The sequence below is a fragment of the Prionailurus bengalensis genome, chromosome D1 (genome assembly GCF_016509475.1).
Source record: "Prionailurus bengalensis isolate Pbe53 chromosome D1, Fcat_Pben_1.1_paternal_pri, whole genome shotgun sequence".
Taxonomy (NCBI): domain Eukaryota; kingdom Metazoa; phylum Chordata; class Mammalia; order Carnivora; family Felidae; genus Prionailurus; species Prionailurus bengalensis.
In genome coordinates this window covers 10,068,838-10,091,823 of record NC_057346.1, presented here as the reverse complement: position 1 = coordinate 10,091,823, position 22,986 = coordinate 10,068,838, and the positions used below count along the sequence as shown (strand labels likewise).

Below are 22,986 nucleotides of genomic sequence, written 5' to 3'. Positions count from 1 at the left end.
TCCTAGGCAATTTCAGGGTCACCAGCACACTACAAGGGCTCCCCAACACAGGGACAGACGCACAAAGAAAGAGGATCGGGGGTCATTCAGGGTAGGAACTAAGTCAAGTGGGTCAGTGGGCCTCTGGGAGAGAACTGCCGAGCTGGCAAGAAGGTATAGAAAAGACTGAAGGGCTTTGTTGCTCGAGGAAAACCTCCGTTACCTGATCATTATGGCTCGGCACCCGCTTGCACATGCTTTAGGAGGGAGTTAAATCCCTCAGCTAGACTCAAAGGGAGACCTGTGGTATTACTGGCTTACACTCTTCCTGCTGGAGAATTCCTAGGGAAAAATTTCTGACTGTTCACAGTGCCATTCTTGGGTGAAGCCGGCAACTGCAGGTCTGTAGCTGCGGACAGGGGAGAAACCCACCTGCCGGCAGAAAGCCAGAAAAAGGGTTTGGTAGGGGTCCATGATGGCCCCCAAGCCTGCAGAAATCCCAACAGCCGTGCATCTGTACAGCCCATTTAGGAGTCCTCATACCCGAGGAATGTTCCGCTCTTTGAGTACTTCTCCCTCTGAACTCCCCATTCAACCCTGACCTCATGCAAAACGGAGTCACTGTATTTTCAGTGGACACTGGTGACTTAAATAATCAACTGTCACACCAAGGATAAACCATGTGGGAAAGAGCTACCTGTAATCCTGATATCATTTTCTTTGCTTCCTCCATTTCTTTTTCTAAATGTTCTTGTTGTTCCAGCAGCTGTTCTTCCCATGAGGTCTCCAGACAGGTCCCGGGGCTGCCTGGTCGCCAGTCTCGGGAAAACGGAGAGTCTGTCTCCTCTACAAAATGAGAGGGGGGCGTATAGTTCATGTTGGAGCAAACAGTTGCCGGCAGAAAGCGTTCACAGTCTCTCTGCGCTCACAGGTCTGGGTCACTGGCCTTCTGAACCTGTCCTCACTGCACAGACTGGACTCTCCGCTAGGTGGGGTTGTGAGACATGAAGAACCCACTGTTCCCTCAGACTCCAGGCTGGGCCGGCTGGAGGCATCACTTACTCTGCTGGGGAAACTGGTCCCCTTCAGAACCTTTAAGAAGTAACAAGACACCCTCCTTGGGAGTCTTGGTATGGGACACATAGACCCTACTCTTAATTCTCTACAACTGACATCCCAAAGCTGGATTCTGCCAGGTACAAAGACAGGAGCTTTGGAAAACCAAATTCCTGTTGGCTGTTGTGGAGCTTCAGGGGGGAGACTTCAATTTAATATTCCTTGGACCCTTCCCTCGTACCTGAGCCCCTTTCACAAACAACACTGTGTGAGTCACACAGGAAACAAACCAGTGAAAACACACTTGCGTAAACTGTTCAATCTTGCTCCCTGGTTTTGTTTTATTTTCCTATGTTTATGGTCTCTTTTCGCTGGTTTCTGTTTCATCCCATCTAATTGTGTGCACACCATTAAAAATGCATTATGGAATACCGAAGGGTATAAACTCTGAGTAAATGTCTTCATTTGTCGGTGTGAATGTAATTAGGTAATTCCTCTGGGTTGCTGTGAAGATTGAATGAGGTAACTTGTGTGCAGGACTCCGTGGTGCCTGACCCAGAGCAGTCACTCGGTAAATGCTCTCCCTCCCCAAGGTCCCAGGAGTTTCCGAGTCAAAAACATGACTGACTCTTTGGAGCTAATGCCAGGGATAGTGGGAGGGATTTAACTCGTTTTCTTCTGAGGGCTTCAGTTTTATTACAACCCTTAGAGATGAATAAAACTCTATTGAAATCACATGCTTTGCTGCCTCCTTCCTTCCCTCTATGTTTATGTAAGAAAAAGGAGAACAACTGAGATGTAAGGAGAAGTCTAAACAAAGGGATCCCTTTGTGGTCCTTTCTGTAGTCCAAAACCTGGATGTAGACCTGCTTTTTAGCCTCCCACAGATACCTCCACCCATATTATATGCTCCTGGTTCAAACTTAAGTCAAAGGGTTACTGGCATTATTTCCATAACACAGGAATAATAAAAACTGTTTACTTGAATGAGGCTTCAGACTGCCCCACAGTCGTTTCCTAATTCATAGGCAGCCAGCAGAGGAAAGGCCTATCTCCCCTGCTGTAAGATTTTGGACAGCTGTGACATCAGAAGTGACATTCTGCAAGAGGATAACCACATTCACTGGCTCAAAGACATCAGAGCCCTTTAGAGCTAACCTAGCATGCATGGACTTTGGGGAGGGAGAAGGCCAGGAAGTTTATAGGTAGATAGGATCCCCCAAGCCTTCAAGGCAAGGGCTGTGGCTTGAGCCAACCCAGGCACGCTGACAGACAGTACCTGTTCTGTTCTCTATCCCTTCAGAGGGAATAATCACAAAATCTGCCTTCTCCTCCGACTGGGTTATAATGGACTCGCTCTTTGCGCTGTGGATAGGACTGGGTGAAGTCAGGCTGTGATTGAAGGAAAAGGAAGAGAAATGATTACTGTGAACAGCGGTTTGGAAGCCAACTTTCATAATTTATCCCAGAGACATGTTCTTACTCATCTTCCTCCTAGTGCCTAACACAGTCCCCAGCCCACAGTATGAATGGACATTTGTTGAATGGGTGCAGGATGAACTTACTGAAGGAATGAAATGAATGTTGAATGAATGAATGACCCAGTCCTAGGAAGTCTTTGCCACAGCAAGGCTGCCTCAAAGCCCAATTCATAAAGAAGAGATTTACTGGAAGGACGGATAACGTAGCATCTTAAAGAACCCCCAAGTTTTGTTTTGTTTTTTGTTTTTTGTTACTTACCATCACCTCCGTCCCTGGGCCCAGGTTCAAAGACTGAAGTTAACGTGTGTCTTAGTAGTTTTGGGAGCTGGAAGGAAAAATCTACTTCCAATCCACTGGTGTCCCACAGACACAAGCATCACCAGCAGAGTAACATGGTAGATCAGCCCTAGGCTGATCCCGAAGGAGGGGGCAATGCTGAGGGTGATTCAGGGGGAGAAAAGGCCAGAGTGTGGACAGTGCGGGGCTGGGCAAAGGGGCAGTGATACATCAACAAGGATGGGACATGATAAGGAAAACGGGAAAAGACTTGCTCGGCAAAGGGAAGGGTTTACTTGATTGTACCATCAAAGAGTTACTTAGATCCCTGCTACACCATTTGTGAACTGTCATCAGAATCCTCTCAGCAACTCCTAAATTATGATCCAACTATCAGCCTTGGGAGGGACTGCTGGGATTGTCAGGGAAGACGAATTTTAAAGCCACACAGAATAACAGCAAATCTACGAGACAAGATAGGAATGGGAGGCTGATGTTTCCATCCGATAGGGGAAAGGAATCTGAAGAGCCTCTTCTCTTTGCACCGCACCTTGAGAACATCAACTCTGAAACAATCTCAGGGGCTGTGGGGTCTCCAGGCCCAGCCCCCTCTCAGGAATTCTTTCCAAATCCATCACCCAGACAACAGTGAAAGTGTCTAGGACTCGCTGACCCACTTAATGTGCCCCTGGAGTCTCCCAGGCTAATCCTCACAGCCATGATCAGGAGTTAACATTTTGTCTTCCTAGAAACCAGTAAAAGCAAGAGCTGAGCACAAGTGGATGTAGTCAGAAATTTCAAAACCTCGAAAGCAGCCTGAGGACTGGTGTCTCGTCCTCCTCGTTGATCCCGAGTTTGAGGGCTTTGGCGGGAATGACCTCAGCCAGTAATACGTTCTCATCCTTATTAGAACCGCAGAAAAAATGTAAAGTTTTTTCCTTCTTCAAATTAAAGAACGTTGCTGAACCCTACCTACAGATCCATAGTCCAAGCAGACAAGAGAAGTAGAGAGTGGCAAGAAGTGGTATTTAGTAAAGGTAATTGCTTTTATAGAACTCTCTTATCCATCTTTCACCATTTAGGTAATCTGACTTCCAAGCCAACATGAATTAGCTACTGGAAAAGCATTAGTGTACTTTGCTTTTATATAATACTTTTGAGAGTACTATGTCATTTAACAGAACAGATTTTTGACCATTCAGGCCACGGCATTCGCCTCCCTGCAGAAATGGGGATCGACGTTCAGAAAGACGCCTGCATCAGCTGCCCTCCTTTGAGAAACGATAAAAACACTTCCTTAGCTGACAAGGTGTTATGGTTGACGCGATCCGCTGTCTGCATTTGGCTGGACCACAGTGGGTATGTGTGAGACGCGGCGGGGGGTGGGGGGGGAGCGGGGGGAGAGTGGGAAGAGGGGTGTGAAGCAAGGATGCTGGAAAACTGCTGGCCTCAAAGCAGAGACGCATGCTCAGCTCCACCTTCTCCCTCTTAAGTGAGCGGTCCCCCTTATAAGGGCAGGAGGAGGAGGATGTCTGCATACCCAGCCCCACTGGGGGAGTGGCAGTGCGGCCAAAAGAAAAACAACATTTCTCTTTCTTGAATTTGAGGCTGCCAGTGTGTGAGGCCACAGAGAGGGGAGACCAGGAAACTAGGTGGTCAGGTCAAAAAAATAAAGGACCGGGGAAGCAAAATCCTGGGGCACATGTGGGAGCAGCAAGATTGCTGCTAGAGATGGGCCACATCGAGATGTGGGCCACAGCGAGATGAGGCTTCCAATCTTCTGCCTCAGGTCACAGGAAGAGTATTGTAATGCTAGGCTCTTCCCGATTAGCTCAAAACCCCTATTTTGTAAACAAGCAATCCCCTACCTGCCATCATAATCCCCGCAAATCGGGGAACTGATTACAAATCAGGTGTGACTGATAATATTTCTTAATTCCCACAGGCCTAACATCTCTCCAATCTTAACATCAAACAACCCCCCAGCGAGGTCCAAATTAGAGTAAAATCAATTTTTTGAAAACGGGTAATGGGAAAGAGTCCTGTTTACTCCTCAAGTGCCCTCCCACGGCCAAGACAGGATAAGGTAAAGGGCCACTCCTCTGGCCCCTATGCCGGCTCCAGTTTCCTACACCCACTCACTGTATTTTGTAGTGACAATCCCAGACCAGCAGCCCGTCCTTCCCAGTACAGCGCCCCCACCCATCCCGGTCGGTCTCAGGCCGACAGCATCCTCCAGTCCTGGCCCTGCGCCCGCCCGCTCCCCCCCCCCCCCAGCTCCAAAGCCAAAGTGGCCTCTGCTCACCATTTGACTTGCGTCCCTCCCATGGTCCCCCTCCTGGCTCCGGCTTCAGCGAGCCTGCTTCCCCGGGTGAAGCGCGAGGCTGGGAGTCCCGGCGCTCCCGAATTCGGGCATGTCTCCCCGCGCTGGGGCCCGAGCAACCACTCCACCGGCAGGCTGGCTACCAGAGCTGCCGGCCGCGACCGCGGGAGAGAGTCGGCAGCGCAGGGAGGCGGGCGTCCCGGCCCCGGGGACGGGGATGCTGCCGGGTCTCAGGCGCGCTGTCCCGGCCGCTCAAACGCTGCAGCAGCCCGGCCTGGGCGGAAGCCACCTCCCCTCGCAGGCTGCGGGTCCCTGCCAGCGGCATCGCGGCGGCCGCGCGACTCCGGGCGTGCCCCCGGGCGCGGGCATCTCACCCCATAGCCCGCGCGGGGCAGCGCCGCCCGCGGCTCCGGCTGCGCGGTCGGGTCCCGGCGGCGAGCTCGCGGGCGCCCCGGGCTCCGCGCCGCCTCCCGCCCCTCCCCGCTCCGCCCCCGCTTCCAGGCTGGCGGCGCGACGGGCGGCGCGGGGCTCGGACCGGGCAGGGGCGGGGCGGGCTGGGTGGGGGGGCGCGAGCGCGAGCCCGGCGCGGGGCAAGGGCGGGGCCGCGGGCGCCCCGGGGCTGGAAACGCCTTTTCCTCGCGACCCCTCCCTTCGCGGTCACGGAGGTCTGGGGCCGGTGTCACCGGCTCCTCGAGGGAGGGGGCGCCCAGCGCGGTGTAGAGTCGGGGTCGCGCCCGGAAACCCGCCGAACGCCGATCTCCCACCTTCCCAAAGGCGTTTCGCGTGTTCTTTTTTCCCAGCCCGAGGTCGTTTTGCGTGGACACAGTAAGAGGCCGGCCGGCCCGCCCGAGGTCTACGGAGCAACAGGCGGTCAGGGCTCCGCCAGGGAATCTGGAGAAGCAGGGGGCCACCTTCCCCATCCTCCGAGCCACTCCCCGTTCAGAGTTACATCGCGGGGTCTCGGGCCTTCAGGGGTCCCTAAGCCATGAGATGGCCTCACCCTGAGGAAGGGGGTGGGCGGGCAGAATGTTCCAAAGCCTGCTGGGTCCGGGAGCTCATGGAGGAAAACGCAAGGTGCTGACCCAGCCTCCCAAAGAGGTGAGTGAGCGGTCAGTTTACAAAAAAATTTAAAAACCAGGAAGGAGTGAAAGGGAAATGCGAACTATTATCTGACTCCCTCCCAGAAAACTGTCACTGTCTACCCACTACAGCCCGATTTCCAGTGGGTCCCTAGTTCCGGCTGTGTCACAGCCCCGGCCCCAGTCTGAGTTCTGCCAGAAAGGAAGGAAGCAGGTGTTCTCTGGAAGAAATGCAGACTTCTCTCTCTCCCTCTCTCCCCCCCTGGCGCTCTCTTGCTCTTGCTCTCTCTCTCTCTCTCTCTCTCTCTCTCTCTCTCTCACTGGCAGGCACAACAAAGTGAAAGGCCTGTAGCCATGCAGGAAGCTATAGATCTCATTATACAATGAAACGTCCTTTGATTCTGTACCAAGTGATAGTCTAAGGAGCAAGCAAGGAAGAAATGGCTCAGATTCGCCCTACTAGCACACCCCTTGCTTAATGGGTACAGGGTTTCCTTTTGGGGTGATGAAAATGTCTTTGAACTGGATAGAGGTGACGGCTGCACAAGACGATGAAGGTACTAAATGCCACTGAATTGTACACTTCCAAATGATTAATGGCTAATTTTATGTTATGTAAATTTTATAAATAAAAAGGCAATCTATTAAAGGTGAAAATTAAAGTTGAGCAAGATTATCAGTTTAGTGAAGTGCTGGGAAGAATTCCATGTGACTGCAATAAATTAAGAAATGGTCTATCAATCTAAGACAGAATTTTATGTGGAAAAGAAATAGGAAGAAGACAAATGCACGTAAGATACATGTAAGACAAGGAACACTTAGTTGTAATGAGAACAGGCTAAGCTGAGTTGGGGTAGGAAAGAAAAGGTCATAAGAGCATAAATTAAGTATGATTCAGCTATGAAATGAAGTTAGTAAATAAGCTAACATGTTCTGGGGATGTATTTAGGGAGCATGATTTACATGAGCTAGGAAAGTAGTCTTTTTCTGCCACTGCACTTGGCATCGATCAGGCTTTTATTAGAGCACTGTGTCCTGTTTTGGTCTCTGCACTTGGCTCTAAGAGATACAGATGGCCTTTCTGCTAGAGTCACAAACATCTTAGCCCACTCAAATTCACACTAATCTGCTGCAATTCCTAGCCCTATAAATGAAAGTTTGGAACATTCTCGTGCTCTCAGACAACTCTGCTCAGTTTTTTCTCTTGTTGTAAGTGTTAGACAGCCTTCTCAGGCCATGCTTAGAGTTAAGCTCAGGTGCAAAGGCCATTCTGTGGAACTGGCTGTCATAAATGGGGGCAGCAGATACGCAAGTATCAGAACCAGGGGCTGGGCCCTCACAGGCCCCCATGTGGACATACCTAAGCAGTGACACTGAGGCTCTGCACAAAAAGCTTCCTTGTGTGGGAAATTTACCAGCACCCCACCCTCCCTGCCTGCCTGCCAGCACAAAACCGCAAAGCAGTGCCGAAGACTACCCCCTTTGAAGTCAAACAAACTGAGGGAAAGAGAAAAGGTTTAGGACCCTTAAAGCCTGTTGTGCTGCTACCTGAGGCTGAGAATCCCCAAGAATTCCACCTTTAACCAGGACGGCAGTGGTGGGAAGTTGGCGCCGCACTTACCTGTTACAGCTGGACTCAGACGGGGACCTCTGCTGCCCTTCATACTGCTGCACCAGGGCTCGCACGCTCCAGTATGGGTTCTCAATCTCCTCGTCCACGCTGTTGTTCCTAAAGCCGGAGGATGCCAGCAAAGGAGAGGGCATCAGTCTTTCAGTTCGGGTCCACTCAACGAGAACCGGTAGCTGGCCACTCTGAGAGTGCCAGGGGAAGAAGGAGGAGTAAGGCCAAGCCCCGGCCTTAAAGACCCTCGACACCCAGCAGGGAAGACAGACAGATGGATTTCCCTAGGGTCTGCAACACCTCAGGGTCTTGCTGTCTCCCAGCAGACATATAACCCCCAAAATGTTTCCTGCCATGACTTCCTTCAGGACAGGCTGGCTTTAGCATACATTCTAGGGAGACTCCCCCAGATGACTTGAACACTGCTCCCACATATCTCCCGGTGTAGAAAACATGCCGTGCCAAAGGCATATATTTAAAATTCTGGGCATCAGAGCAAAAAATTACAAATGTGATTCCTTTACTTTCTGCTAACTGCAACATAAACATCTCTTTTAAAAGGGCTTTTCTCAGGGTGCCTGGGTCACTCAGGAGTTTCAACCTCCAACTTCGGCTGAGGGTATGATCTCGCAGTTCGTGAGTTCAAGCCCCACGCTGGACTCTGCTGACAGCCCGGAACCTGGAGCTGCTTCAGATTCTGTGTCCCTCTCTCTCTCTGCCTCTACCCATCTCGTGCTCTGTCTCTCTCTCTCTCTCTCACTCGCTCTCAAAAATAAATAAAAATATATAAAAATTTTTTAAAAATATTAAAGGGCTTTTCTCAGGGTGCCTGGGTGGCTCAGTAGATTGAGCATCCGACTCTTGATTTTGGCTCAGATCATGATCCCAGGGTCATAGGATCAAGTCCCATGTTGGGCTCTGCGCTGAGTGTGGAGTTTGCTTAAAATTCTCTCTCCCGGGGCGTCAGTGTGGCCCATTTGGTTAAGCGTCCAACTCTTGATTTTGGCTCAGGTCATGATCTTGCGGTTTGTGAGTTTGAGCCCCGTTTCGGGCTCTGTGCTGACAGCGTGGAGGAACGTGCTTGGGATTCTCGCTCTCTCCCTCTTGCTCTCTCTCAAAAATAAATAAACATTTAAAAACATCTCTCTCTCTCTCTCTCTCTCTCTCTCTCTCTCTCTGCCCTTCTCCCCTGTGTGCACATGCATGCACTCTCTCTCTCTAAAATAAAACATAACTAAAGGGCTCTTCTCTCGTGGAGTGTCCTCTCTGACCTACACTCCTTGCTCTCTTCTGCAGCGTGGGGCTGTTTGGGTGACCCTTCTGTCTACTGCACAGTATCATTTAAAGGAGGAAATTCAGAGAGGAACAAGTTCCCAGCCCCAGATTTCTACCCTTACCTCTGCCTGTATCGAAAGACATCCCGTCCCGACCGTGACATGTCATGACACACGTCGGCCAGAGCGGCAGCTGCCCCCTGGGCCACAGCAGTGGCACAGTGTGGTTGGTGAGTCTGCAGAGGGGTTCTGGAGTCCCGTCCTTGGCTCACTGTCCTGTTGGAGCCAGGTTTGAAATGAGCTGCCAAGGCAAGGACCAGCCTCATGATAGACTTCAGGTTTCCTTCCACAATATCTGAGGGACAGAACACACCCAGAGGTCCTCAGACAGAGGCAGAGGGTTCACTCATTGAACACATATTTGCTAGTGATACAGGTAAGCGAGGCAGTCAAGGTCTTTGTTCTCACAAAGCCATGTTCGACAGGAAGACAGAACATTTAAAAGCATTTACAGGGGCGCCTGGATAGCTCAGCCGGTTGAGCATCCGACTTCAGCTCAGGTCATGATCCCACAGTTCGTGGGTTCGAGCCCCGAATTAGGCTCTCTGCTGTCAGCACAGAGCCCATTTCAGATCCTCTGTCTCCCTCTCTCTTTGCTCTTCCCCTGCTTTCACTCATGTGTGCTCTCTCTCTCAAATAAATAAACATTAAAAATAAAACAAGCATTTACAACAAAGTATGGTAATGTGTTACAGTAGAAGTACAGGATTCTCTGGGAGCTCAAAGTACAGGCATCTTGTCTAGTCTAGAGGGCTCAGGGAGAGAGTATAGGGGAAATAAGTTTTAAAGTGAGACTTGATTGGTTCATCAGATGAAGGAGGAGAGGAGTGTTCCAAGAGGATGGAGCAGGCGTGAAGGTCTAGAGGTGAGAGAGAGCATGACCTACGAGAGCTGTGCCATCTGATATGGGAGCCATTAGCCACATGTGGCTACTGAGCGTTTAAAAGATATGGTCTGGGGGCACCTGGGTGGCTTAGTTGGTTAAGCGTCCGACTTGGGCTCAGGTCATGATCTCATAGGTGGTGGGTTTGAGCCCTGCATCGGGGGCTCTGTGCTGACACCTCAGAGTCTGGAGCTTGCTTTGGATTCTATGTATCCCTCTCTCTCTGCCCCGCACCCGCTCACACACACTCTCTCTCTCTCTCTCACTCTCAAAAATAAACATTAAAAAAAATTTTAAAGATATAGTCTGAATTGAATGTGCTATAAGGGTGGTACTTAGCACAAAAAAAGTCAGATTGAAACACATCTCATTAGCTTAGTACAAAAAAAGAAGAATGCAAAATATCTCATTAATAGCTTTTATACTGAATGCATGTTGCACTGATAATACTTTGGATATTTGGGGTTAAAACATATTATTAAAATTATCTTCTATTTCCTTTTTTAAAAAAATATGGCTCTCAGAAACTTCCGTATGTGACTTGCATTATATTTCTATGCATGCCACTGTGGCAGATGAAGTGGAAAAAGTACAGCACAGCTAGGGCCCAGAGTGCAAGGGGAGAGGGTGAGGGGGTGAGGCCACAAGGGGAGAAATTAGAGGTCAGAAAGGGCAGGGCAAGCCCCAGGAAGGACTTTGGATTCTCCCATAAGGACCTGCACACACAGAGCAGTGGTAGGGGCATATGTCTTTGCAGGAAGATCATCCTGGCTACAGTGTGGAGAGCGGATGGATGGGAGGCAGTGAGACTAATTAGGAAACTGCTGCCCTTCTCCAGGTAAAAGACAATGATGTCCTCAACGGCGGTGTTCCCTCAAAATAGCTAACTTTAATGGGCCAGATCCCTAAGCCCACCCCTCATGGGGACCAGAGCACGGACATTACGACACCCTAAATTTTGCCCTAGAAAAAAAGAATGCACACAAAAAAACCCAATGTGATAGGTCTGGTGAAAGTTCACGTAAGGGAATGGGTAAAACTCTCATGTTTTTAGTTTCACAGCATTGTAAATATGCAAGGCTTGGAAAAAGATTGATTGATACCTTCTACAGGGTGCTCTCAATGGTAAGAATCGGCCGACCTGAATGACCCCAACACTTAGAACGCCAATAATCCAACACAGAAGGAAGGCTCCCTCTGGCCCCCTTTCTCATCAGAGCCCTGGACCATCAGACCCAGAAACTGAAGCTGAAACAGAACCAGATCTACAATCAGTTCTAGAGAAACAGTGGGAGGGCCAGGGAGCCTATGCTCTCTCAAGACACCCTAAACAATTGCTTCCTTGCAGCCTGGGCTCAAAGTGAATTGAGCAGTGTCCTCTTCTGGTCGTGTGGCTATAACAGAAGGTATGTGCAGAGCTCCCAGAGCCCCTTTCCTCTTGCCCAAAATATTCTGTGTTATCCAAAAAAAAAAAAAAAAAAAAAAGCCATAAATATTTTTCTTCTGGAAAACTGGATGGAAAAAAATAAAGCTAATATGATTTGAAATAATTCTTGGGCATGAAACCCAAGTAACTTGGAAAACATCATCTATCTTCAATTTGATAACTTAAATGAGATATTCTAGAGTTTATTTTTTTAAATGTTTTTATTACTTATTTTTGAGAGAGAGGGAGAGAGAGAGAGAGAGAGAGAGAGAGAGAGAGAGAGAGAGACAAAGCACAAGCAGGGGAGGGGCAGAGACAGAGGCGGACACAATCTGAAGCAGGCTCCAGGCTCGAGTTGTCAGTACAGAGCCCAACATGGGGCTCGAACCCACAAACCATGAGATCACGACCCGAGCTGAAGTCGGACACTCAACCAACTGAGCCACCCAGGTGCCCCTTAAATGAGACATTCTAAAGTTAATACTCCGGTCTTGTCATTTCTACTCGATTAATTTTTGTACACACTCAAGCAAACCTTTATTCAATTAAAATGAATAGAGAATGTCTATCTCCACCCAGGTTTTCAAAAGCACTCAGATTTTGAGAATCGCCCCATCCCAAGAGGGTAACTCTCTTTATGGAAAAATGATATGAGGCCACAGACCTAATCCTATTCCAGTCTACTCAGAACCCTTGGCTACACGATGGATGGTCCTTCTGAGGCTCATAATCACTGGGTAAAGCTGACCCAGACGTGATGAGGCACTGACCTTTAGCCGAAGTCTGGTGCATACGAATCTTTTTGGAGGCCACGAACTGTAGCACTTTCTCCACATTGTTCTTCATCTCCTGTTGGTTACTGGGACTCAACTGTACCCCATTCAGCTTTTCTCCTGCTGTTCAAAGAGAGAAAATATGTGAAGTTATAGGGAGGAACCATACCAAAGTTTCATAATAGCCAGACACTGAGAAAAGGAATATTCGATGTAAATGCTCAGATTATATATAAATGTGCAAGTGTGTTAGGCCTTGGTGCTTGTAATTTGGATGGAGGAATAGGAGAGCAAAGTCCTTTCGGTGGGCCTTCAAATTTTCAAAGCTGTATCCAGGGGCCTGTGAAGTTACTGTGTGTCCCCTTATTCACTCAACAAATATTCATTGAGCATCTTGCTGTGTGCCAGGTACCGTTCTGGGCAACAGCGAAACAACAATAAACAAGATGGACACAGCCCCTTCCATCACAGAGTTTATATCTCTAGGGATAACAGATGATCATGTTAACCAGTTTGTGTTTAATAGAATTTCAGGTAGTGATAAGTGCTATGAGGAAAAACAAAAAAGTGTGGGATCATGATACTATATTTAAGCAGAGACTTGAATAGTAAGAGATGTTAAGATTCAAGGAGGAAGCATTCTGGACTGAGGAATCACAAGTCCAAACCCCAGGGTGGGAATGAGCTCAGCTTCTCTGAAGAGCAGCTCTAAGCCCAGCATGGCTGGAGTGGAGAGAGAGAGGAGTCAAGTCCTAGGAGAAGTTAGACAGGTAAACAAAGCCAGATCATTTAAGGCTCTGTGGACCAAAGTAAAGAACTTGAATTTTATTCTAAGAGTAATGGGCAGCCAATGGAGAGTTTGAGGCAAGGAAGTTACGTGATCTGTGCTTTCAAAAGTTGACCCTACAGGCGCCTGGATGGCTCAGTTGGTTAAGCGTCTGACTCTTGGTTTCGACTCAGGTCATGAACAGATGGAACCTTGCGTTAGGCTCTGCGCTGACAGTGCAGTGCGGAGCCCGCTTGGGGTTCTCTCTCTCCCTCTCTTTCTGCTCCTTCCCCATGCATGCATGCACATGTTCTCTCTCTCAAAAAATAAATAAACTTAAAAAAAAAAGTTGGCTCTATATGGGCTTAATTTATGTGAAGCAGAAACAGGGAGATTAGTTAGAAAATGAAACTTGTCAAGGCAAGGGATAATGGTTTGGGCTTGAGTGGGAAAGGCTGACAGGTGAAAAGCCAGGTATCAGGTAAAATTTTAATATGAAGCAGACAGCACATGTGAAGGACTGGGTACAAAACAGGCAGAAAAGAGAATAATCAAGGACAACTTCCAAGAGTTCTACTTTAACAGCCGCCGTGTGTGATTACGGCGAAGAAATCTGGAGGATAGAGGGGTTGGTGGAGAGAAGGGTATCAAAAGCTCTGCTTAGGGCATGTGGAGGTAGAGTCGCATTTTAGACAGCCAGGCTGGGATGCTGAGCAGGAAGCTGATATTCATGTCTCGAACTCAAGGAAAAGTTTAGAGCTTAAGATGCAGATGTGGGAGGAGATCACTTGGGGACAGAGAAAACACAAGGGATAAGGACTGAATGTGGAGGGTCTCAACATTTACAGGTCAGGAAGGAGGAAAAAAGCCAGCAGAGCAAGCTGGAGGAGCCAGTAAGGAAGGAGAGTCCTGGACGCCAAGAAAAGAGAGTGTTTGAAGGAGGGAGGGAGTGGCCGACTGTGTCAAGTTCTGCTAAGTCGAATAAAATGGGGACTGAGGCTGAGCCACTGGGCTGGATAAGGCAAAGGTTGTGCCCTTAATGAGAGCAGTGTAAGTGGAGAGGTGGGATCAAAAGCCCAGTGAGGGTTCGTTAAAGAAAGAACAGGGAACAAGGCAGTGAATTCAGCGAGTTTTTCCATATAGCAAAATCACAATAAAATGCAGCATTTAAGAATCTGGGTTTCGGGAAACCAAAGAATACATATTCATATTGCTTGTATATGCATAGAATATCTCTGAAAAGAAATGTAAGAAACTGCTAACACTACTTGCTTCCAGAAAGAACACGTAGTTGGTGCGGGTGGAAAAAAGGCTTTTATATCCTTTTGTAGCTTCTGCATTTTCTGTCTGATTATGTTTTCAAGTATAATCTATTCCAGCAAGTGAAAAATAATGTTTAAAATGAGCTTTGGGGGGCGCCTGGGTGGCGCAGTCGGTTAAGCGTCCGACTTCAGCCAGGTCACGATCTCGCGGTCCGTGAGTTCGAGCCCTGCGTCGGGCTCTGGGCTGATGGCTCGGAGCCTGGAGCCTGTTTCCGATTCTGTGTTTCCCTCTCTCTCTGCCCCTCCCCCGTTCATGCTCTGTCTCTCTCTGTCCCAAAAATAAATAAACGTTGAAAAAAAAAATTTTTTTTTTAAAATAAATAAAATAAAATAAAATGAGCTTTGGAATTAAAGCAGGTCTAGCTTTTGCCACGTACAGTTATGTGGCCTTGTACAATTGCCCAGCCCTTCTCAACGTCGTGAGAGATGGCATAAAATGATAGTACCTGTATCACACCTGTAGTATAAACCATCCAAGGTAGCATGATTAGCGCAATGCTTCATCTATTCTAAGTGCTCAGGGAATTCATTTATTTATGTTTATAAATCTTCTCTTTTAAGCTTGTTTCCTGAAAACAGGGATGATAGTAGGTGCTTCTCAAGGCTTGACGATCAAAGGAAATGAAGTGAAATGAGATTAAAAAGTGTCCTACAGATGGCAGCTATTACTATTACCATCGTTATTTTCATTAGAAACGAGTGCCCTGATGAATCCGTGAGCTGGCCCGGTGAGGCAGTCACGGAGAGGCTGCCTGTAGCAAACCTGGCTCCTTCTGCACCACTTGTAAGGACGGAGCAAGTGACTCTCTCAAGGATTCTAAGCAAGGTCAGCTGATGAATATAACAGTAATGTCTGAGTACCTATTACGTGCCAGGCACTTGGTAGGAGGTGTGGGAACAGAAAAAAAAGTTACACTGTACCTGCTCTTTTTTTTTTTTTAATTTTTTTTTTCAACGTTTATTTATTTTTGGGACAGAGAGAGACAGAGCATGAACGGGGAGGGGCAGAGAGAGAGGGAGACACAGAATCGGAAGCAGGCTCCAGGCTCTGAGCCATCAGCCCAGAGCCCGACGCGGGGCTCGAACTCACGGACCGCGAGATCGTGACCTGGCTGAAGTCGGACGCTTAACCGACTGCGCCAGGCGCCCCGTGTACCTGCTCTTAAATAAGAGCTCGGTCTATACGGGAGAGAGAGGTAAACAGTCACCGCTCAGTGCGTGGGAACACATAGTAATAACAGGGCTGTGGACAAATGCTGTAGAAAGAAGGGTATGGTACCATCCAATAAGGGCGACTGGCAACAGTTACAGGGCTCTTCATGGAAACCCTTCCGTGAGGCATGATGGTAGTTTCACAGAAGGGGTCCTTTTGCTGGGAACCCTCCTTCTTCTTTCCTGACTCCTACTTCCTTTTCCAGCCTCGGTTTAGACATCGGTGCTTCTGAAAGCCACCGCTGAGCCCCTAGAACTGGGTCGGCGCCTCCATCCACCCAGGTGCTCCTATCTGTCCTTACTCTATCAGAGCCCTAAGTACATTAATGGAATGCGTTCACTTTCCAGTCTTTCCAACTAGATTGGGAGACTCCCGAGAGCATAGACTGTGCTTACAATCACATTCCCAAAGCCTAATAGAGTGCCTAGCACGCTGTTTATTGACTAATAAATAAATGAGTTAATGATGGGCAAGAATGTTAAACCTTCTCTACTTCCATTTCCATATGTTATAAAGAAGAAGCAAACTGCTCGGAAGGGCACATGGAGGATAAAGAAGGCATGTTCTGGTTTGTGCTGGCATCGGTCCAGGGCCCACTGACCAACAATCTCGATGAGATACGCCAGGATCACCCCATCCCGAAGATCCTGTCGCAGGTCCTGCACGGGCTTCACTGCTGGCCTCTTCTTGAGCTGTGCATTCACCCAGGCCACATACGCCTGGAGCTGTTGCTGGAAAATCAAAGGTGGAAATAAGGGAAAGGAATATGATTCTTCTCCTTTGCCCTGCACCCTCTGAGGCAACATTTGAGACTGGACTACGGTGGGAAATCCACATCCAGAGGGAGGAGGAGGTTTCAAGGAAATGAAGAAAGATGGTGAGACATGGAGCATGTTCTAAAAATCTCTAATTTTATGCTAGTTGTTAGTCTTCAGGGAAAGCTAACTGCTGACTTGGTGGCAGTGTAGACACAGAGAAACAGATGAGTGTTTCAGTGAGTAGGTCTCCTGCTTTCCTTGAATTTTGCTCCCTTGACCATGGATGGGGGCCAGTGGAGAAGCACAGCCAGTTTTTGGGTGTGATCACTGCTGCCAGTAACCCATTGTGCTTCTCAAGAACAATCAGTCATTCTCACATGCACAATGGACACTGATACTCATAAGGCTGGTCTTGGGGAATCAGAAATAAACAACAGCAAGCCAGCTCAGAACAACCTCTCCCATCACTATGTTCTTCACAATGAGACTTAATGGAAATCATCTCACTGTCAACCCGAGATTTATTCTCCTGAGCCCATAATCCTGGGATTGCTACAGAGTTAGTGTTAATCCGTGCTTTATGTTGTCAAAGAGGATCTAGTTGCCTAAAATCTGCACAAAGAAGGAAAAAGAAAAGCTTTGGTGAGCAGTACCCTGAAGACTTGGGCAGAGGTTGTGGCGCGGGGGGGCGGGCGGGGAGGGCTTTCATTTATTGTCAGACAAAGCTAATCCCAGTATCATCAGAAGCCTGTCGGGCCCAGATAGGGACACACAACTCATCCCAGCCCTCGGATCCCCCTGCATAGTCCATTTTGTCCCCTACCAAAGCTTGCATCCAGGTGTTTATTCTAATTTTGCATTTGTTCTGAAGATGGACACTTAAATATCAAAAGAGCACATGAACAATATCCCAGAACAATCAGCAGCTCTGTCTGGTTTCTGTAGAAGCCCAAGACCCTGACCCTAAACATTAGGTTCAAGGGCTAAGGGTATTATATTACAAGCTGGTTGAAGAATAGTTGATTTCTACGCCACAAGTACTTCTTCAATAAAATGTTGGAAATTACCCACTGATTGCTTCCCGAGCTTAAATTAAATCTTCGTTATTTTCTCTGTGTCGATTTGTGGCAATAAATGAAGTCCTTTATAAAGACAGTACTAAGGCAATAATCTATCAGCTGCTGACAAACTGTAGGAAGTGCCATATCAGCAGGCAGTAGGGGAAGGAATCGAGTGTCTACATGAACTAAACACTAGTTCTGGAATTTGATATGTGTTTTATCGTATTAATGAAGGTGCCTGGGACAGGACCTGCCACGCAACTGATGCTTGCTTAACAGTCATTATTATTTTCATCGTTATCACCGTCTAATTAATCCTCACAAAAACACTGAAGGGTCAGTATCCTCTCCATTCTACAGATGAAGTTCAGAGAAGTGATGGAACATCCCCAAGGCCCCAGCCAGGACACAGCAGATCTGGTATGGAAACGCCTAACTGTGGTCCAAGCATTGACCAAGGGCATCGTGCTACCCCACTCACTTGGTATAACAGGGGTGGCCACACCTTCTGCCTAATGTGGGCCAGACCCTTGCCCAAGGTCTGCTCCTGCTGCACAGCCCAAGCACCGTGGGAGGCAAAGGGTACCTCTGTAGTAAACCACTCTGCTCTGGAGCAAAGGAGTTAGGACCAAAAAAGGCATTAAGGGTAACAGTTGGGATCTGACCCTGGCTTAGGTATAAAACACCTAGGGGTGCCTGGGTGGCTCAGTTGGTTAAGCATCCAACTCGGTTTCAGCTCAGGTCACCATCTCGCGGTTTCGTGAGTTTGAACCCCATGTGGGGTTCTGCGCTGACAGTGCAGAGCCTCCTTGGGATTCTCTCTCTCCTTCTCTCTGCCCCTTCCCTACTCATGCTGTCTCTGTCTTCCTCAAAATAAATAAATAAATAAATAAATAAATAAATAAATAAATAAAACTTAAAAAAAACCCATATATGTGTGTATATATATGTATATATGTATATATATACACATATACATGTGTGTATACATATATATATACATATATAAAATAATAAAATTCCTAACCAGTCTCCCTGTATCTACTATCATCCTCAACCTACCCTCCACACATTCCTGCTTCAGATCCTTCACTGGCCTCTCTTGTCAAGATAAAATCCAACCTTCCTGGCTGCATTTAGTCTGTCATGTGCTGGCCGCTGCCTCTGCTCCGCTTACTCACTACCCTCCCATTTGCCTGCTGCGTTTCGGTTGGTCCAAACCATGTGCTGTGCCCCAAACGCACCACACTTTCCAGCCACTCTCCCTCCCTGAGCCTGCAGTCTCCTCTTAAGGCTGAGCCCAAGCATCACCTTTTCCAAGAAGCCTTCCCTGACCCTCCCACAGCCCAGCTCTGATCTCCCCGAGGACGTCCAGTGTCACACACGGTGCTGAGATCATAAGCCCAACCTGAGCCCACACTTTTGTGGTTGTGGGGGAGGGGGTGGTTCCTGAAAGAGGAAATGAGGCAAAGGGAACAGTGAGCTCAAAGGAGCTCAGGTCTGAAGTATGCTCTATGCAGGGAGTCACAACAACTCAGAAGTACTGGACTTTAGGGTAGCAGGTGCACGACAAATATTTGTTTGAGTCAGTGAATCACTTGTCACATTTCATCAGGCCAAGACTTAAAATGATTGCAAAAGCTAATAATGCAGGGGCAGACAAGAACAAATGGTTTATGTTAGACCAAGATCATTTCTACTTGAGTAACCACAGCCTTCTTTTGGCTATTGAATAGAAGTTGTATCTGATGCAAAACTGATGAGAGGTTCTAACAGTACTTTTCATGCACATTAATCTCACCTCTGGTTTCCAACAAGAGGATTCTACAGCATAAATGATAATAAGAGTCACCACAGTTCTGAACACCTACTCTGTGTCAAGGGTTATGCTAGATCACTCACTCATTCATTCATTCATTCATTCATTTTTAAGTAAACTCTGTGCCCAATATGGGACTCAAACCCATGACCCCAAGATCAAGAGTCACATGCTCCACCAACTGGGCCGGCCAGGTGCCCCTCTGCTAGGTCCTTTAAACACATTTTCCCTAATGCTAATCTGCCAGGAAGATTTTACTGTATCTATTTTGCTAATTGGAAACTGAGACTCAAAATAGGTAAACTCATTTGTTCCAGATCACCAGACAGTAAAGCATGAATATGAAACTCTAATTCCCAAGCCAATGCTCTTTCCACTCAACCACACTATCACCTAAATAAATGCATCCCTGAAGTTTCAATGAACCTTCCTCAAACTCTCAGAATGGAAGGCCCCTTAGTCTACACCACTTTCTCCCCCACATCCAATGTTTGGGTCTCTTGTGTAATAATCTACACTAAGTAGCTATCTACTATTCCAAGGGTGGCCCCCAGGCCAGCAGCATCAGCATTACCTGGGAGCCTGGCAGAAATGCAGACTCTCAGACTCCACCCCACCCCTACTCAATCAGAACCCACACTTTAAACAGATCTCCCAGTGATTCATATGCACATTAAAGTTTGAGAAGCACTGATCCAGCCTACTGTTCCCACCCCTGGCTGTGCTTCAAGATCACAAAGAAAACTTTAAAAAAAAAAAGACATGTAGACATTACCCCCCATCAAATTCTCTCCATAGGGTAGAACTCAGAAAGCTTTATTTTCCCAAGTTCCCCCATATGATTCTTGTAGAGCTAACCTGAGTTTTCTCCTAGCTAAACATTACAATTCCTTAACCAAGGGGTTCTGTAAATGCTGATTACCTATCAGAGTCACTGGAGAAGCTTTTTAAAAATACTAATATCTGCCCAGCAATTGTACTACTAGGTATTTACCCAAAGGATACAAAAATACTGATTCAAAGGGGCACATGCACCCCAATGTATACAGCAGCATTATCTACAATAGCCAAATTATGGGAAGAGCCCAAATACCCACTGATAGATGAATGGATGAAGAAGATGTGGTATATAAGGGGTGCCTGGGTGGCTCAGTCAGTTGAGCATCCGACTTCGGCTCAGGTCATGATCTTGCCATCTGTGAGTTCAAGCCCGCATCGGGCTCTGTGCTGACAACTCAGAGCCTGGAGCCTGCTTTGGATTCTGTGTCTCCCTCTCCCTCTGCACCTCCCCTGCTTGCACTCTGTCTCTGTCTCTGTCTCTCTCTCAAAAATAAAATAAACAATAAAAAATAAAATAAAATAAACATTAAAAAAATTTTTTTAAAAAGATGTGGTATACATATAGAATGGAATATTATGCGGCCACCAAAAAGAATGAAATCTTGCCATTTGCTATGACGTGGATGGACCTAGAGTGTATTAGGCTAAGCAAAATAAGTCAGATAAAAACAAATATCATATGATTTCACCTATATGTGGAATTTAAGAAACAAAACAGATGAACATGGCGGTGGGGAAGACAGGGAAGCAACCATAGAGGCTCTTTTATTTTTTAATTTGAGAGGTGCGGGGGAGTGCACATGAGCAGGAAAGAAGGGCAAAGGGAGAGAGAGAATCTTAAGCAGGCTCCACACTCAGCACAGAGCCCTACTCAGGGCTCAATCCCACAACCCTGGATCATGACCTAAGCCAAAATTAAGAGTCAGACGCTCAGCTGACTGAGCTACTCAGGCACCCTGAGACTCTTAAATATAGAGAACAAACTGAGGGTTGCTGGAGGGGAGATGGGCAGAGGATGGGCTGGGTGGCTGATGGGTATTAAAGAGGGCACCTGTGTTGAGCCCTGAGTGTTATATATAAATAATGAATCACTAAATTCTACTCCTGAAATCAACATTACACTATATCTTAACTAATTAGAATTTAAATAAAAACTTAAAAAAATACTAACGTCGGGGGCCCACTAGAGAATAGTTAGAATTTCTGAGGGTGGGGCCCAGTTATACCAATATTCTTTAAATTCTTCTATGCACATCCAGAGTTGCAAGCCAAGCTCACATTCCTTACCCAAAATGGTTTCAAGTATTACTGATCTTCTGTCTAAATCTATCTGAAACTGAGACATCTAGAACCTAACACAATACTCCGAATTTAAAGGAGACATGAAGATTCCTCATTCAAGATATTTTTCTTTTCTTTCCTTCTTCGTTCTTCTCTTTCCTTTCTTCCTTGGCCACCGGAACACATTATTGACCTACACTAGGGGGTTATTCAAAACCCCTAAGTATTATTTTTTATTTCATTAGCTATTCAGTTTGAAATAATTTCAGACTTACATAAAAGTGGCACAAAGAGCTCCCCTATATGGTACAAAGAGCTCCCAAAAATGGTACAAAGAGCTCCCCTATACCCATTTACCTAACTGCTTCCCCAAATGTGCACTTCGTCCATAACAGCAACAGAACAGGACATTAACATTGACACAGTACTATTACATAATCTCCAGACCTTATTCAGATTTCCCCAATTGACCTACTGTCCTTCTTTGGTCGAAGATCTCACACGACATTTAGTTGTCCTGTCCCTTTGGTCTCTTTCAATCTGGCTAAGTCTTTCTCTGTCTTTCATGATCTTGACAATTTTGAAGAATACTTCCCAGTTAGTTTGTACACTGTCCCTCAATTTGGGTTTGTCTAAAATTTCTTAGTGATCAAATTCAGGTTATGGATTTGAAACATACAATACCCTTCTCTGTGCATCATATCAAAAGACACAGGATGCTGATACATCGCATTATTGTTGAAATTAATTGTGATTACACAGTTAAGGTAGGTGTCTGCCAAGTTTCTCTACTGTAAAGTCGCCATTTTTTCCTCGTAATTGGTAAGTATTTTGTGGGAAGATTTGAGACCATGAAAATATCCTTTTCCCTATCATCGCTTTACTTAACATCCATTTTTCCTTTCTTAAAAATCATTGAGGGGCGCCTGGGTGGCACAGTCGGTTAAGCGTCCGACTTCAGCCAGGTCACGATCTCGCGGTCCGTGAGTTCGAGCCCCGCGTCGGGCTCTGGGCTGATGGCTCGGAGCCTGGAGCCTGTTTCCGATTCTGTGTCTCCCTCTCTCTCTGCCCCTCCCCCGTTCATGCTCTGTCTCTCTCTGTCCCAAAAATAAATAAACGTTGAAAAAAAAAATTAAAAAAAAAATCATTGAGTATTCTTTTCCTGATTGATTACTATGACATCTCCCAAATGATGATTTTCTAATTCCATCATTCCTTCTACACTTACTAGTTGGAATTCCTAATATGAGGAAAAGCTCTTTCTTTTCCCCCATTTACTCATTTATATCAGTATGGGATCATGGGTATTTATTTCACTTTCGTTATATTAATCCATTACTATCATTATTTACCTGTGCTGCTCAAATTGGGACAAATGTTGGCTCCTGTATCCTTTTCAGATGCTCCAGTCACTTTTTTAAAATTTGTGGTAAAAAGATACATCACATAAAATTTGTCATCTTAGTATTTTTAAGTATACAGCTCAGTAGTGTTAAGTATATTCACACTGTTGTGCAATGAATCTACAGATATCTTCATATTGCAAAATGAAACCCTATGCTCATTAAACAATAAATCCCATTTCCCTTCCTCCCGGTGCCTGGCAACCACTGTTCTACTTTCTGTTTCTATAAATTTGACTATTTTAGAGAACTCAAATGGAATCATACAGTACTTGTCTTTTTGTGATTGGC

The 22,986-nt window shown here is 46.8% G+C and overlaps 1 protein-coding gene and 1 long non-coding RNA gene across 13 annotated transcripts in view; one reads left to right on the top strand and one right to left on the bottom strand.

Moving 5' to 3' along the window:
• DIXDC1 (DIX domain containing 1) overlaps window positions 1–22,986 on the bottom strand; it is a 74,272-nt gene that overhangs the window by 24,734 nt on the left and 26,552 nt on the right. For 10 of the 12 annotated variants that reach the window (XR_006297258.1, XR_006297259.1, XM_043579309.1 and 7 more), the window contains 6 exons: window positions 16,135–16,264; window positions 12,230–12,355; window positions 9,214–9,445; window positions 7,817–7,924; window positions 2,315–2,427; window positions 677–825 (listed from right to left, as the gene is read on the bottom strand). Coding sequence is in view for 10 of the 12 variants with exons in the window: in XM_043579309.1 (XP_043435244.1) it covers window positions 677–825; window positions 2,315–2,427; window positions 7,817–7,924; window positions 9,214–9,445; window positions 12,230–12,355; window positions 16,135–16,264 (858 nt within the window). In the remaining 2 variants the exon portion in view is untranslated. Of the gene's footprint in view, window positions 1–676; window positions 826–2,314; window positions 2,428–5,098; window positions 5,572–7,816; window positions 7,925–9,213; window positions 9,446–12,229; window positions 12,356–16,134; window positions 16,265–22,986 lie in introns of those variants that run through there. The other 2 variants (XM_043579313.1, XM_043579317.1) reach the window with 2 other exon arrangements.
• Window positions 5,767–11,533, top strand: LOC122482961. Its single transcript, XR_006297263.1, has 2 exons — window positions 5,767–6,214; window positions 11,146–11,533. It is a non-coding gene; the product is annotated as an uncharacterized LOC122482961 (long non-coding RNA).